General features: G+C 43.5%; 1 protein-coding gene across 1 annotated transcript in view; it reads left to right on the top strand.

Annotated features, from left to right (window-relative positions):
* The first annotated feature begins 495 nt into the window (after positions 1-495).
* RHOJ (ras homolog family member J) overlaps positions 496-16,160 on the top strand; it is a 60,609-nt gene continuing 44,944 nt past the window's right edge. The window contains exon 1 of the mRNA XM_053980583.1: positions 496-1,147. Within this exon, the coding sequence (XP_053836558.1) occupies positions 970-1,147 (178 nt within the window). The 5' untranslated portion in view covers positions 496-969. The remainder of the gene's footprint in view (positions 1,148-16,160) is intronic.

A 16,160-nucleotide genomic window follows, 5' to 3' on the forward strand; every position in this document is an offset into this window, starting at 1 on the left:
GTTATTTATTCTTTATAACAAACACTTTAAAGAGCTATAGAGACAGAAAGTTGACATTATTTAGCCACTATACCTCCTCTCTGCTTCTCCACCTCCCCCTTTCCCAAATGGGAGAAAATACCCATTTGAGATGAGAGGAGGTCGTGCCTGGGATCAGCAGGAATCCCTGGGACAGGGGCAGAGCTCACAGCCTGGCCGTGCATCTCCAGCCCTCCCGTATTCCAAATTCTCCCAAATCCTCCTTGCTGGGGCCGGCAGCCCGGAGAGCAGCTGGATGGAGCAGAGAGCCTAAAAAACTTCATTCTGCAGGGGGACCTCTAGTGTTTTCCTTTCTCCATGTCCTGGCAGAGTTCCTCCAAAGTACAAATACACACAGAGCTCCCATTGTTTGCAGCCCTTCACAAGCCCACTGATCCTAATATGGAATTCAGCAGGAAACCCATGATTTCCTGACACACAGCAAGCTGGAGCAAGCTGGAGAAAGAAAGGAAAAACTCCATTAAAAGCCTCCAGACTCTCCTCCATGTAGAAATGAAATGGAAAATGGAGTGGATTTAACAGGAATCCCTGGTTCCTGCGGCCAGGCTGGAGGAAGGGAGACACGGATCGAAGCCGCAGGCTGCTGATATTTTTTGAAGTTGCGATAAAGACTGGGAACGGCGGGGCAGGATGAGGATTTCCTGACTGGGACAAACGAAAAAGGACAGATCACTCTTTTTTTCTATGCTATTCCTCTCTGTGTGTTTAATTTATTCACCTCGATGATCCTCTTGACTGATCTGGTAACTGTTAGAAGCGGCTGTGACAGCCTGGAAACATTAGTATGATTTCCTGAGTTTGAGATTTGCTGCTCTCCCCCCACCCCCCTCCTTCTCCAAACTCAGGAAAAGTCAATACAATCGCACTTCATTTTTCCTTCATGTGCACTTGGAAGTCCTGGGAGCAGCAAGAGCAGCGGCAGCAGCAAGAATGAACTGCAAGGAGGAAAATGACAACCGCACTGATGGGAGCAGGAACAACCCCAAGAAGATGCTGAAATGCGTGGTGGTTGGGGATGGTGCAGTTGGGAAAACCTGTTTGCTGATGAGCTATGCCAATGATGCCTTCCCAGAGGAGTACGTCCCCACTGTGTTTGACCACTATGCAGGTAAGAAAGGGCTTTAAAAGAAATTTAATCGAGAGCTGCAGGACAGCCAGGTGGGAGGTGAAGGCGGCTCGAGGAGAGGACAGTTCAAAAGGGATGCATGGGTTACTTCTTGTCCAGGAATGTCATTCAGGCCTGGATGGTTGCCAGGCAGCTTAGATGGCAGCTCATAAAATTGGGACAATGCAGGATTTATTCAGAGAACTTATTTGTTTGCTTCTGATTTTTGTCTTGTTTTTGGCAAATAAGAAGAGTTAGGGATGCAGTTAAATCCACTGTGTTTTGGGACAACAAATGTGATTCAGCCTCTGTCACTTTGTATTCTTGGTTAGTTTTTGAAGTTCTGAGCTTTGCAGTTTGCAGTTAAGAAGACTATATATGTGTGTGTGAGTATATATATATAGATATATACTATCACAATCTTGTCCCTCTTGGCAAATGATACATAAATTACAATATATATATCATATTTAAGGAATAGTCTTTGAGAATATATCCTGTTTTAGGAGATCTTTGAGAAAACCAGCACAGTCTCTTTCCAAGCTGTCAGTATATAACTCTCCTTTCAGAGATGTTTGTTACTCCATCTATAAATAGATTTTAATACTACAACTTGATGGTAGTGAAAAGCAGAAGAGGTGATTGATTTGAATTCTTCATAGTAGGGGAATTTGTAGTATAAGAAAAAAAACACAAACATAATCAAGATCACCAATGATATTCACTGCATTGCTGTGCAGAACAGACCCACAGATTAAGTACAATATTCACAGGCCTCTTTCTGTAGCAATTACTGACTTTATCCAGCTGTGTCCAAAGTTATCACGCAGATGTTTCATAGGCTAAAACTGGTGTTCAAACATCTGCTTAAATTTTACTATCCCAAATTCTGTTGTTTTTATTCTCACGGTGCTCCTTTGGCTTACAGAGTTTTTTAATGAGATCCCTGACACAGATTCTAGAAGCACTGCAAAACTCATTGCTTATCTTGCAGCAGCAGTTGGAGTTTCTCTCATTCTCTCCCCACCTCCTTAAAAACTGAATTTTCATGGCATGGTTTATCATAGATTTGGTATTCTGTAATGGGAAAAATCCCTGTTTGCATTCTGGCTCCGTGTCAGGTTTAGCAGATGAACTGGCCAAACAAGAAAGCTGTGTAATTGCAGAATCTGATCCGTGGAAATGTGAAGACCTTTTCCTCCACAAGAGTGGGCAGCGTCACTTCTAATGCAAGCAGCTCTCTCTTTCCTCTGCCCTTCCCACCAGATAGATTGAGTGATCCCTTTAGAAAAAAAAAAAAAACACATTTCTACAGACAAGATATACAACAGAATATTGCCTGTTGGAAATATGTGCTTCCATGAGCCAAAGTCCCTAAGGGCTGCCTTATACTGCAACAGCACCCACTTTCCTGTGATAACTTCAGATCTGCTCATCCCTTACCAAATGCTGATCCCAGCACCCACTGCCCTTCTCCCACTCTCCTCCATGCCTTGCAAATACCTCTGCCTATGGGAAAAGCCATCCAATAGCTGGTGCCAGACCACGTGGGCATCAGCCTTGGTGGTTTTGGTGTGAGCCTGGGGGCACACACATGGCACTTGGTGGGGGCACCACTCTGAGTTTCTCCTCCCTAACCAGCCACAGGTGACTCACAGGGACTTGCTTTGATTCCCTTTCCTCTGTCAGAACTGTTGGAAATTGTCACTGGGCTCAAAAGCTACTGAGAATTTAAGTAGCTTTCCTCAAATGGGAAGATGAAGCTGCATAATCCTGATTTCCTTGGGGTAAAAGGAGTATGGAGGCACTTTTAAATCAAGTCTCATTTTCAGAATTTGAAGATTTAACCTCTAAAATATCTCCAGCTCTTTTTATCTGCCTTCTTATAGCACATAAATATAAAAGTATTTTCAGTGAGAAAACTCATCAAGATAAGGGGAAAAAATAGCTCTGCTTATTAACATGCTGTACTGAGACAATCCCTGCCCAGTGACAGTGGTCAAAACTAGCATTGATCACAAATGAAATTTCAGTGTTTTGAGGAATCCCATAATTTATTAAACCGATTTCACTACAAAATTGCACACAGAGTTGAGCAGTAGGAATTACTTCTAGAGCAGAGTGCTGGGAAAAATCTCACTCATAAAAATATTACATGGCATAAAGTATACCACAGCCTATTTAAAATACTGTGGGTATTGACTGAGTAAAGAACTCATTTGGAGCAACCTTACCCCTGAGCTTACAGTCTTTAGGATCTTCCGCTGGATTTCCCACATCCATCTGCTTGGCAGCCCATGGTGAAAAGGAGAGGTGGCACAGCAGTACCATGGTCACAGAGGTACCATGGGCATGGTGGCACCACAGCATTTGGGAAAGCTGCATACATGGACAGATCCTGAAGGGTGTAGGAGGCTCTGGAAAATCACATTTGAATTTACCCCAGGAAAATGGTTTGTCTACCCCTGTCCCTGCCACTGCTGAAACCAAGTGTTTCAGTGTCAGTTTTCCCAAGCAGGCTGAAAACATCAGATTCAATGGTTCATTTCTGTGCTGGAAATGCTCAAAAGCAATTAATTCCTGCAGATTTTTGCAAAGCTTCACTTTCCATGGAAGATTTTCCACCCAGGCATTATTTCCAGCAGTGGTGTGTTAGCAAGGGCTTCCTCTTGCCTCACCAGGTCACAGCCTGGTTGTGACCCCCGGGACATTTACCAATTTACTTCTTTCTAATGGAAAGTGTAGAGGATGGGGAGGGGAAGCATTGAAACCCAAGGATTCCAGTGGTGATCTCAGAGCAGTTTCTCACTGCCACGACTCCAGCGACTCGGGGGAGACAGTGATGCTCTCCAGCCCAGCTTTGGGAAAAGCTCCAGCTGCGCCAGTGCCGTGGCCAAGGCATTAACTGTTCATGGCCCTGAAGCACCAGCTCTGTGCACTTGCCCTGCTGCAGCTCATCTCCTCAGCTCCTGCAGCTGAAGCAGGTGGATGCAGCAACAGGAGTGGTCAGAGGAAGAAACAGCCGAGTTCCTGCACTATTAGATCTGCACGGTGCTTATTCAATGCTTTTCACATGAAAGAGCTTGAAACAACTTTAATAATGTTGGACCCAACCTGCCTCTAAGAAAATCAAAGGCAGGAGCTGAGTGTCGCCCAGGGAAGGAGCAGATATTCCTGCAGATAATTCACACAGCGTTTACAGCTCGGACGCAGCGGTGCCTGGCACCAAAAGCTCTTGGTGGCTCACCACGTGTGCAGCTGCACTGCACAAAAGTCCAGACCAGTTATTAGCTCCACACTGGTAATATCCTGCCTCAGATTTCACCCACAGTCCACAAAACCGAATTTCTTCAGGGCCTGTAGCCAGTGTTGGGATGTGACGGGTGTAGAGTAGGATCAGAGCAATGCCAGACAGATGGGGAGGGCAAATTTGTTACTTGGATATGAAAATGGTTTATTTCATTGGATGCATGGAATTTTATGAGTCTGGTTATTTCTCAAGGCATTTTGAAAAGGTTTTGCTGGAGGCCAGAGCCCTGAGTAGGTTTCCTTGCTTTGGTGAATTTCCAAGTCCTGCACTGGAAGTGTTTAGCCACAAGGCAAATGGCTGTTTCTAGGGCAGGCTCACCAAAGTGCTATCCTAGTGACAAACAGGATATTGCTGGCAATAACTGTAACAATAGGAGCTGTTTGGATAGTGAGTAGATGCTTTAACATGCTGGTTCCACTCCTTTGAACACCAAATGCTGGTTTTTTCGTGAGCAAAGGTCTCTCAGCCAGGGTGACTTGTATTGTGCCTAGCTATGTGAGGTTACAAATGTTTATTTAGGGCTGAGGTTGGACCAACAAAAGAACTCAATTCAACAACTAGCAGAGCTGGTTTAATAGTACTAAAGTTAGCTGGCTTGCTCTGCGAACTACGTAAGAAAAATGTATGTTGTTACTTAGGAAGCCACTGAGCATCCCATTTTATATTCATGAAGCCTAAAAACATAGCAATTTTTAGCATGAAATTTATTTGCCCTAAAATTTATATTCAGGCTTCCTAGAGGGGTGATCAATGCCCCAAGGCTGTCAATATTTAATAGGCGTTTGTATAATGCCCTTAATTATGTGCTGTGAGTTTTGGTCAGCCCTGAAATGGTCGAGCAGGACTAAATGATCGCTGTAGGTCCCATCCAACTGAAACTATTCCATTATATTCCAGAAGTGCATTTCTTATAAGTTAAAAAAAAAAAAAACTCTCCATGCTTAAGGAGCAGTAACAATGGCATGCAGCTAACTTGGCCCACTGTGCAGACAAGGGTGATTGGACTCATCAGATGGCTGAAGTCTGAGGAGAAGAGGGTTGTGAGTCTTAAATTCAAGTCCAGTTCAGGCATAGTACAGAGATGAATACCATACAAACAGCTTTTAGGAGCCAAAGTTGCATCTTTGATAAATGAGAGAGGTCAATCCCTCCAAAGGAGAGCTGCAAAGCATCTGCAAAAAGTAGACGGTGTAAATATGTCCCTCCCTCCCCTCATGTGTTGTCACAAACTGGTGAATATTTATAAATAGTGAACCCATTTGAAAAAAATTAGCATTGGCACGTGATCAGCTAATTAATAGCATACAGAATAGCTCAGGCCTGACTGGGGCTCTGTAAATTAAAAGCAATGTAGAAGAAGAGAGACATTACTTACTGTTAGGAGACACATTTGTTGTTCTTCAGTGATGATTCAATGTAATCTGTCTGACTTTGCACTGAAGTGGGCTGGAGCATCACCAGTCTCACAGAGCAGTGATCCCAACCTTGCTGGCCAGACAAGCTGTGCAAGAAAGGAGAGTCTCCTGCTCTGGCACTTTTAGTAGCATAGAAGCTGTACGGCTGCTCTTGCCCAGAGCAGGCAGCTCGTACCTGTGCAAATCCACAGATCTATTATGTCCTGCCTGTATGTCACAGCACTGACCCAAATCCCTGTTCCTCGTGTCCCCCCATGGAGGAAAGGAGTTGGAAGTGGGCTATCAGTGATCCTGGGGCTGCCCATGGCTGGTTGCTCTCTGTCCTGGGGCTGGCAGGGGCACCAAGGGGAGACAGGCCAAGCACCAGGCAGCTCTGCCTTGCAGCCTCTCCCCAGCGAGCAAGAAACACCAGCCAAGACATGGCAGAAACGCAAGGGGAGCCCTAACATCCTAAATTTCTCCAGCTACAGGCACGAGAGCACATCTGACCACACTTCTGGTGTGCTAGCCATTTTAAATCGATTGCTAATGCACTCTGTTTTCAACCCATCCCTGCTTACCATGGTGTGTAAATGATAACCCCAAGACCAACACTTTTTTCCTTGTTGGAACTCTGACAGATAAAGACTGCCCAAGTAGATCTACAGTTTCTGCACGGGTGCTGCCGTGGGAGTCTTCACACTGCCACATTCTTGAGACAGTTGTCTCCTATAAACAGTCTTGGTAGCACATTAGAGAAACTCTTCATACAATGTTTGGGGTCATTAAACTCAAATAGATATAAATAGCACTGAAAGAGAGCTGTGATGTTTATTTGCATGGATATTTGCAGTGGGTTTTTTTTTTTTTTCCTTTTAATGTTCATCCAATTTTGATCACACAGATTTGAACTTTAGCCTTGAGACAAGAAAGCATTGACTCTTTTAAGAGCTAGCTCTTTAAACTGGCAGCCACTGAACAGATATGTTCATTTTGCCTCTCAGGAGCTGAAAAGACTTTTCTGCCAATCTTCCTGGTATCATCCAGAATAGACCAGGGATCTCAATAAAACATTCAAGGTATGACAACACAACAAACACACCAGTGCAATTCAAATATTTCCATGGCTGGATTTTTTGAAGATGAATTTTACAGAACCACTAATTCTCAGTCTCCCCACAGAAGGTTTAATTCTATCCTGAGTCATACTAGTCAGAGGTGATGTAGTGATCCTCAGGTTTTTCACATCCAGGAAGCCTGAGCAGTCTTTTTACCGAAAGGATGCCTTTTGCCTGAATCACCATGGTTATTCCATACTCATTTGGGAGGCTCCACATACACCCCCTTTTTCCTTCTGAAGGTGCTGTCAGTATGCAAAGACCCGAGATAACTATCGCTGCTATCTCTTCCTCACACACATCCCTGTATTGTCCTGAGGCTGCACAATCCACTTGAAGCCCATGGAGACAGAGGTGTGTGCTTTGGGTTTCTGTTTCTCAGGGCAGATGGTTTCTGCAGCAGTGCTCTGAGCACTGTGGTGACAAATTGTCACCCCATTGTCCCCTGCCCCTACAGCTGTGAATGGGGATGAGCCTGCAGCACCCTAGCTGCTCCTTACCTTTGCCTCTGGCTGTTATGCAGCTTCTCTTAGTACTGCTGCTGCTCCTGGTTTGGTTTCATTTTGACTTTGTGCTCCAGAGAGGCCCAGAAGAGCTCTGCACCAATCCAACACCCACCAGGAGCCAGGACTCAGCTGACAGCCCAGGACAGAGAACTGATTTCTCCAGCCCATGTCAGCAGCCAGTGGATGTCCTTGTACTTCCAGCACAGCAGAGGACAACACTGCACCGTGAATGACACTGGCAGTCTGAAAACTGGGTGTAGAGAGTAAGGAAGCAGGAATTAGAGGAGTAGATGGAGCAGCCATGTTGCTTTATCCAAATTTATCCAGCCTAAATTCCACCTAAGCCCCGCTGTCTACTCTTTTGTATTAGATATGTGATGCTTGAAGGGCAAGAGGAATCACAAAGAATACTAAACAAGGAGTTAGACCATTTGAATGTGTGTTGGTGGTTGGGATGTAGAATGATGGGATTTTTCTTAAGGTCAGCCACAGGCCTGAGGGAATGGATTGGAAAGAAGGAAAAGTCAAATGGCTTAAAAAGAAATATTTCTTTGCATGGTATGTGATTAACCCAGGGAACTTATCACTTTATAAAAGTTCTTGAGGACAGAATTTTAACAAGGTGTGCAAAAAAACCAGGGTTGAACCATGTATCAGGAAGATTGAGTGATATCATAAGCTCATGAAAAAGACTTCTGCAAGAAATGAGCTGACACAACCTTGGTTTAGAGTTCAGGACAAGACCTAAATTTGGCCTGATGAATGGCAAATTATCTTAAAGTTGCTCACTGTTATGTCAGAGATGAAGACACCAGGCTGTGAGTTTGGCCCAACCTATTACCTTGTGCCCAGAGCTTTAGAAAATAACTTTTTGGCGTGATTCTTCTGATATATGGATGGGCAAAAAGATTTTTAAATTTTGCAGCAAAGGACTGCTGCAAAGAGACATGAAGGGATTTTTAAAAATTATCCTTTTCTTCTCCACTACTCCAAAACAGTCAGGCCTAGTCTTTCCCTCCCCTTGTCATCTGCCTAGCATTGCAGGAGGTGACATCAGCTGAGAAGACCAAAACTGTAACTGTGGCCTCTGGCCCTTGAAGGACAATCTCTACAGCTTGAACTTAATCACATCCACTATCTCAAAATCAATAATTGACTACTCAGTACATGTGGCCAAGCAACCCAGATGAGGGGACAAAGCCACTTTAGGGGTGGTGCCAGATCAGGCAGCCAAGGCGATGCTTCACAGCAGAAGATGCTCCACATGTAGGAAAGAAAAACAAAAATTTAGCAAAGAAGTCTAAGCCAAATTCCTAGACATTAGAACTTCATTTCTGCCAGATGTGGCAGTGTTTTCATTAAGTCATCATTGCAATGGCTTAGTTACTGATCAAGCAAATGCTAAATACCTCTGCTAAAACTTGCTTCTCATTTTCTGCTCTCTTCATAAACTTGATACTTTGATGTCTGCACTAGTGATCCACATCATGGCTACTCTGCATCACTGAGTAGATTTTGCCGTGCAGGCAGTGCCTTTCCTATGTTCTGAATTTCCAGTTGTTATGGCCAGACCTGATGACATCATGGAAATGACAAGGGATGAGGAAGAGCAAACATATTTCCTTCAATTGTTCTGTTCAGACAAAGGCATTAAACAGTAATGACATCTCCTGTCAAATTATTATTTATCTTTCCAATAAAAAAATACAAGTTATTATATTTCTCATCTGCTTTTAAAAGTGACCATTTGCCATTCTCTACTTATATTGTCCTTGTACCTCGAGCTATGGGTCTTCCACCTAGGGAATATGTTACTAAAGAATGAAAGTTTTACGAATTGTCACCCAATGTTTTATGCCAAGGGGGAGTGAATGAATGAATTCTAAACAGGATTATTGAACTAGTATTCATCTCCCTTTTCTCCTCAAATAATATGTGGGGAAATTAGTTTTAAAGTGATGTCTAATAATTAAAAGATTACCAAAAAAAGTTGATTTACCTTATTTAATATCTAGCATCATTTGCATTCAAAGTGAGCGGTCTCCCCCCTTCATAGATTTAAGGCCAAGATCAAAACCTTCTTCTTAAATGGAAAGTCATATGTGAGGCAAGATGGCTTGGAAGGGTCCTGGGGGACACAGTCACCTGCTGGGAGTTGTTGTCCCCTAGCTAGTCCTCACATCCAAAGTGGTGTTTGGGGTCCCAGGGAAGGGGAAGGCATCAAAGACCATGACAGGCTGTTAGTTCAGCTAACACACTTCTCCACATCCAGCGTGTGTCCAGTGGAGCAGCAAAGCCAGCACTGAGGCTGCCCCAGGGTTGCCTTTTTACCTCGGGAACTGGCACAGCAATGAATCCATAAATACACCAACCACCCTCAGGGGAAGAAAAGGCTGGAAAAAAACTTTCACTGACAGGAGAAATACTGGGAAAAAAAAAAAGAAAAACCCCAAACCTCCCAAAGGAAGGAGATGGACAGCTGTAAAAATATTCCCAAGCACAGTGGCACAGGAGGGACAGTCAGGAGGGTGATGGCATTGGAGCAAGAGGGAAAAAGCAGCACAGTGCTGTACCAACATCCTCACTCCTGGTTCAGGAGAGTGTGCAAGTGTCTCATGGAAACAGCAGTCCCAGGGATGAGCACAGGAGCCAGCACTTAGACACCTGAAAGAGTTAAAGAGGGCTGTGCAGAGGGGCTGGACAGAAAGGTCCTGCCACAGTGCAGGAGGATGCCTGAGATGACTCACTGAAACTGCTTTCCAACTCCTGCAAACAGAGGCCACGTCTCTTGCTAAAGACTCTCTGGCACTGACTCCAGCTATAACTTTGAAGTAATGGCATTAACAGTATCTGCTCATGCTCGGCTTTCTGCAGACTTTAAGGAAAAGCACAGCTTCAGCAGTGAGTGGGAAAACATACATGTTCAAACAGAGCATTAATTTCTGTCCCCTGGGAGATGGGACCAAAAGAGCATCTATTTGCAATAATATGCTGCTTTGCTGAGAACAGACTTAAAGAAAAATCCCATAAGGTTGGAAAATGTGTTTTAAGTTCACAAACTGTCTCATGCTCCGTCTTCTGGCAGCTATCCAGGTGCTGTGTCCTCACAAGCCAGACCCTCCCCATCTAGGACACACGTGGTTTCTGAGCAATGCCCCCAGCTCCATTTCAGAACTGGCTTTCTCCAACAACTAGGTGTAAATTCAACATCTATGTCTAATTTTGGGAGTCCAGTTGCTGAAGTCTCTGTCCACGAGCAGCAGAAATGCAGAGACTTGATTTTTTATTTAGAAGTTGAGGCATTTCCACAAGAGAATCTCAGCTCTGGCACAAACTCACACTGAAAATGCCTCCTGAGACCATCTATTTTATGCTGTCTGTGTCAAGCCATGGCTTGTGGCAGTAACACCCAGGACCTCATGTTGTCCATTCCAGCTGGGTTTGGGCTGTATGATCCTGCCTCCCAAATGGCTCCACATGGGCACAAAAACTTCACTGAGGGCTCGTGGTGTATCTGCATATAAATCACAAAAGAGCTCTAGAGAGCTGTTTTCAAACCGCATCTTTAATTTTGTTTAGTTACAGCTACTCACAAACCTTTTCAGCTGTATCAAGAACACAAAGGAGACTGTAGAATTGCTTGTAGTTTCTGTCTGGTTTGAGCCCGTTTTTGCTCATTGAAAACTTGCCATCAAAATTTTCAGCAAAAGCATGAACAACTTCTAGGAGGCCATTAGGATGCTATTATTTAAGCTCCTAGAAAGACCCTTTACCTCCACAGTACAGCTCTGCTTTGTTCCAGGTAGCCACACAGTAATGTAACCAATGAATTACAAAAATCCAGCACAGTTCCCTTCATCTCATTACTTTCTAGTTACTGCTCAGGATATTTTAAGCCTCTTCCAGGAATACAAGGGAGCAACACCTCTCATTAAAAAAAATACATATGTGAAGTACAGCTTTAAGAAAATATTTTCCAGGAATATCAGCCATGAAAACAGGATCAATCTCAACATTAAAAGAGAAGTTCATACTCAAAACAAATTCAGCTAATCTGCCAGAAACCAGGCCTTATGGATGAAGTCCAAATTAGCTGAGCCAGTTCATGATGTCATTAATATGGAGAATTTTCCTTGCCACGCACAGAAATAGTCTCTCACGGATTGTGCCACTTGAAGATCTGCTAGGCATTTACCTAAACCATTTGGTTTGGTTCAAGTCCAGTTGGGTGAGGTTGCTGTGGTTCTTTTATTTTAATATTTCAGAGTGTTAAGTGCATTTTCTCCCTCGAGTGTCCCTCACGGGAAACTGCTAAAATGGTGAAATAATTCATTCTTCCATTATTTGAATCACATTGCTCAATTTACTTCCTTTCCTGTAAAGAGCTCCTTGTAGCAATACCATAAGTCCCTCCTAATGCTTCCAAGGAAGGAAGAAGCAACAGGGAGTGTGAATACAAAATGAGGTCCCAAATCTGAAGTAATGTTTGACAAAGGAAATCTGTGCCAAGATAATGGGGGAACAGCAATAACTTGTGTTCTCTCCATATGGTGCTCCCAACTGGGTTTCTCTCCCCCCGCCTTCTATTTAAATGCATGAAAGTGAGAGATTAGGAAAAGAAAAATAATACGAGTCTTGCAATGATTTTGCAAGGAGAACAGTATTTTGAGACTATGCCCAACAGGGTGGAAAATCCCAAGGACACAGGGGAGTCTTGTCCCTGGCCAAATGCATTCACAGTATGTCTTGGTGAGGTGCATGAGACAATTCTTACAAAAACCTCCTGACTAGAGAGCACCTTGTACTTTCCATCACATGTAGTCTTTCCAGGTCCTGATTTCCTTTCTGCTGCTTCCTCCAGCTTTCAGAATGAATAGCCACATTTCCTTTTCTTGGGATTTATCTTCCACGCTGCTTTTTTTCTCATGAGCGGGGTCTTTCCACCTGAAATGTTAAAGAAAAAGAAAGACAGATTGTCTTCCCAAAGCTTTCCTGGATGCAGCATAGGCCATGGAGCTGGCCAGAACCAGATATGGATCCTGCAGAGCCACCTCTGAGGCAGCTGGGTCCAAAACCAAACCACAGACATTGCACACATAGTGGCTGCCCCACACGCCCTGGGTGATAATTATTACCGGGTGTCTCTTCTGATTCCCTCTGATGCTGCCAAGCTGGCCAGGGCCAAGGGCATGAAAGCAGATGTTCTTCCTCCTGACGGATGTCAGCTCTGCCCCATGGAAAATGTCATCTGAGATGAGTGAGAACCAGCAAGCAGCCAGGCAGGGCTTTGCGGGATGGTGGTGGGACCACCCCATGGTGTCCACTGCCCATTCCAGCAGCCACCTCTTTCCTGGCAAAGCCCTGCCACAGAATTCCATAAAAATATTATCTCAGTATTGTGTAAGTTAGGGAAGGTCAGAGAAGCCAAGGAGCTGCATGAGAACCAAAAAAAATGCCCAAGTAAATAGAAAAGAAGTGGAGAAGTGTGGGAAAGAAATGTATATCCTTAGAGGATGGAGGGGAAAGGTATGTTTAAGAGCAGACAGTCCAGAAGATGTCCATAAATCACAAAACAAGTGATTTGTAACAACTATGTTTTGGGGGATATGACTCATAGTTTTGAACTTTTGGGGTTAGCAAAAGCTCTGGCCAGAGCATTTTTCATGAACTGTCCCACCAAGAGAAAATGCTGATTCACGAAAGCTGAAGCATTTTTTAAATACTTGAAAGGACAAATTCTTGAGGTCCAGGGCCCTCTGGTTATTTCTGACAGTGCAGCAAAAAAGGCCCAAATTGAAAACATAATATCTGAAGGTTTTGTTTTCATTCCATTGTAAAATGAAAACAAATTGTAAAACCTCAGAAGTTGTCACAAAGCTGAATTATCATCCCCCTGGCCAGTTCTACTTAACTGTTGTTATTATCCTTTTTCCAGTTGCTGTATTGCAATCATTATTAACCAAGGGTAGGCTTCCATTAATTGAAATATTTGTGCAGCAAAGACAGAAATTTCCAAGGAAAGCACTTAAAATAACATGAGTTTAGGTGTGATTTTAGGCTCTCTCAACATGAAGAGCTGCAGTGGTTGCAGGGAGAGGTTGGCAATCCTCACAAGCCTTGGCAAACCTGATGGCAGAACCAGGCAAGTGCTCAGGAGAAAACAGTCTTTGAGCTGAGTATTGCTCATTGTGCCTTCACTCTCTCTGGTACAGGCTACTGCAATGGGGATTTTTCCTCTTCTCTTTTGGTGACTTCTGTCATCATGTAAATGTCCAATAAATCCACATTTCTGATTTCTGATAAGACGATACATGTTTGATTCCCAGGAGAAGGAAAATACCCCAAACACTCTCAAAGGTTTTCAAGGCTCATCTTCCCTCTGCCAGATGCAATCTTGCTCCAGTGAGTGGTCCCCAAAGTTAATGACACTGGAACAGCGACTTAGCTGTGCTGCCCAGTGGACACAGAGGGAGGTGTCTGTGGCCACATTCTAGAAATGTTGCTTGTAAATTATGGGGGAAATGTAAAGGACCTGATTGGGAGCTCATTCTGCATCCACTTAGGAAGAACACCATTATAGTTAGGGGAATTGGGTTCTGTGCAATCAGTTCAGTTGAAATTCAACCTATATTCCCATTTCTGTCACAGGATCCCTCCTATATATCTGCATTTCTGTTGTCTGTCATGTTAACAAACCAAGGCACTGCTGTTTGATAGGAGGGATTCATTCCATAAGCCTGGAGCTAAACCAGTCAGTCCTTCCCAGGAGCTTCTCCAGGGAGGGCTCAAAGTCCTGTCATAAGTATGAATTACATCTGACCTAAGGAAGTTCATTTGGGGTGTCTGAGGACCACTGAATTTCAAATTTCCTATGTGGGCAACCCTTTTGAATGTGTTCCTGCTGTGAGCTGTCAGGCAAGAAATAAAACAGAGACAACAGAAGTAGTGAGAAGTCACTACTGATGGTGCCTGATGGATTTTCTTCCTTAGAGGAGCTGGAAGCATAACCTGAAAGAGGCTGGTTTCCTTTCCCAGTCAGTGTGGTGGGTGTGGGTGCCTAAATTTAGATATAGCCTCTATTAGTTGTAAATATTTATGCCTGTTGCCATAATAAATAGCTTTTAGTCTGACGATCTTCAGCAGATGAAGAAATTGTGGTAAATATGTTTTCAGATCGCAAAAGGAAGAAGTGATAGATTTTTAGGCAATCTTTTTCAAGGCTGGCTATGTTCACACAAGACTTGGGTTGATCTGGTTTTGGAAGGCTCACAGAGCTGGGGCCAAGCAAATCTAAGTCAGGAAACCCTTGAAGTGAAGGAATGTATGACATATAATAAAAAGACAATAGATGAGTAAAATAAGAAAAAGAAGCAGGTATTTTAATTAATGAAATTCTGTGCAAAATTCTAAGCTCCTGAGGAATCAGAATAAAGATACAGACACATAGTAGATAATTTCTCAAGAATAAAGTGTCAATTTTCTCCTTATATATTTACAGAACATGCAGGGAAATGTTCATGTATTAATAATTCTATGCTTTATTTTTGTCAAATAATTAGATTACAAACAAGCCATATGTTTGGTTTTCTTTCCAAAATTTTGTTCTTTGTTATATTAATTTGTATAAACAATTGGAGAAGTTCCTATAGTTTCCATTTCAGGGAATTTTCCCCAAAATCATTTCACAGATGCCTCTTGCTAAGCAAAGACAACAGTTCTAATGTCCCTCTCTATTTCAATCCCTGTTAATTTCAGGGACTCATTAATGAGCTTTATTTCTTTCCATGTTTTGGAATAATCAGAGGAATAAGAGGTTGATCAACAGGGGAATACAGATACCATTTCTCCAATTCTGGGAAATCTCCCATATACCTGCTCAGAGAAAAGCAACCCCACCAAAATCCTGGTAAGGGCCAGAGTTCACCAGCAACAATAGGAGAGAACAGTAACAGGAACCAGAAAGTCAGGGCAGATCAGGCAAAATAAACACCAACTTCAAAAAATGTGCAGAGCCCAGAAGGAAACTGGACTTTGGCATTCATGCTGTACAATGGAGTCTTTCCCAGGGTAGAAAAATATGTAGTAGGCTGGAAAATTTTTCTCTCTTGCCTGCACACCTCAGGCCACGGCCAGATGTGAGAGGATGAAAAATATATTTACCTCTTATGGAAAAGTAGGGCAGGGTTTTTGAAGCCACCTTGTAGAGCTGGATGTCCCGTTCAAATTCACCTTGGAAACAGACATTTTGGGTTCCTTGGGAAATCCTCCCCCCTCATTTTGACTTCTATGTTCAAATCCTCTCATTCAGCTTATTGAGCTGCTGAAGGCTCCCAGCACCTCCATGACCAAGAGTCCTGTCACAGCCCTGCAGGGCAGCAGGAAGCCCACCCTCAGCACCCACTGCATTCATTTATAGAATGGCTTATTTGGGTGGTCATTCAACCCTTGGCTATGGAAATGTAAGTGCTCAGTAGGAGTCTCAGCATCAGAGACTTTGGTAGCTGTAGCAGAGGATGTTTGACATCACAATTTCTGCAGTCACCCAGTTGGAGGGAAGGCCACAAATTCCCTTAGCTCAGCAAAAGTACAGAGATGATCACTGACACAGGGAGTGCAATGGATACACTCCAGATGTCTCTTTAACATCTGCTGGGATTTGTATTCACCCATTGGCAGATGGGAAACCTC

The sequence above is a fragment of the Vidua macroura genome, chromosome 6 (assembly GCF_024509145.1).
Source record: "Vidua macroura isolate BioBank_ID:100142 chromosome 6, ASM2450914v1, whole genome shotgun sequence".
In the NCBI taxonomy this organism is placed as follows: Eukaryota; Metazoa; Chordata; class Aves; order Passeriformes; family Viduidae; genus Vidua; species Vidua macroura.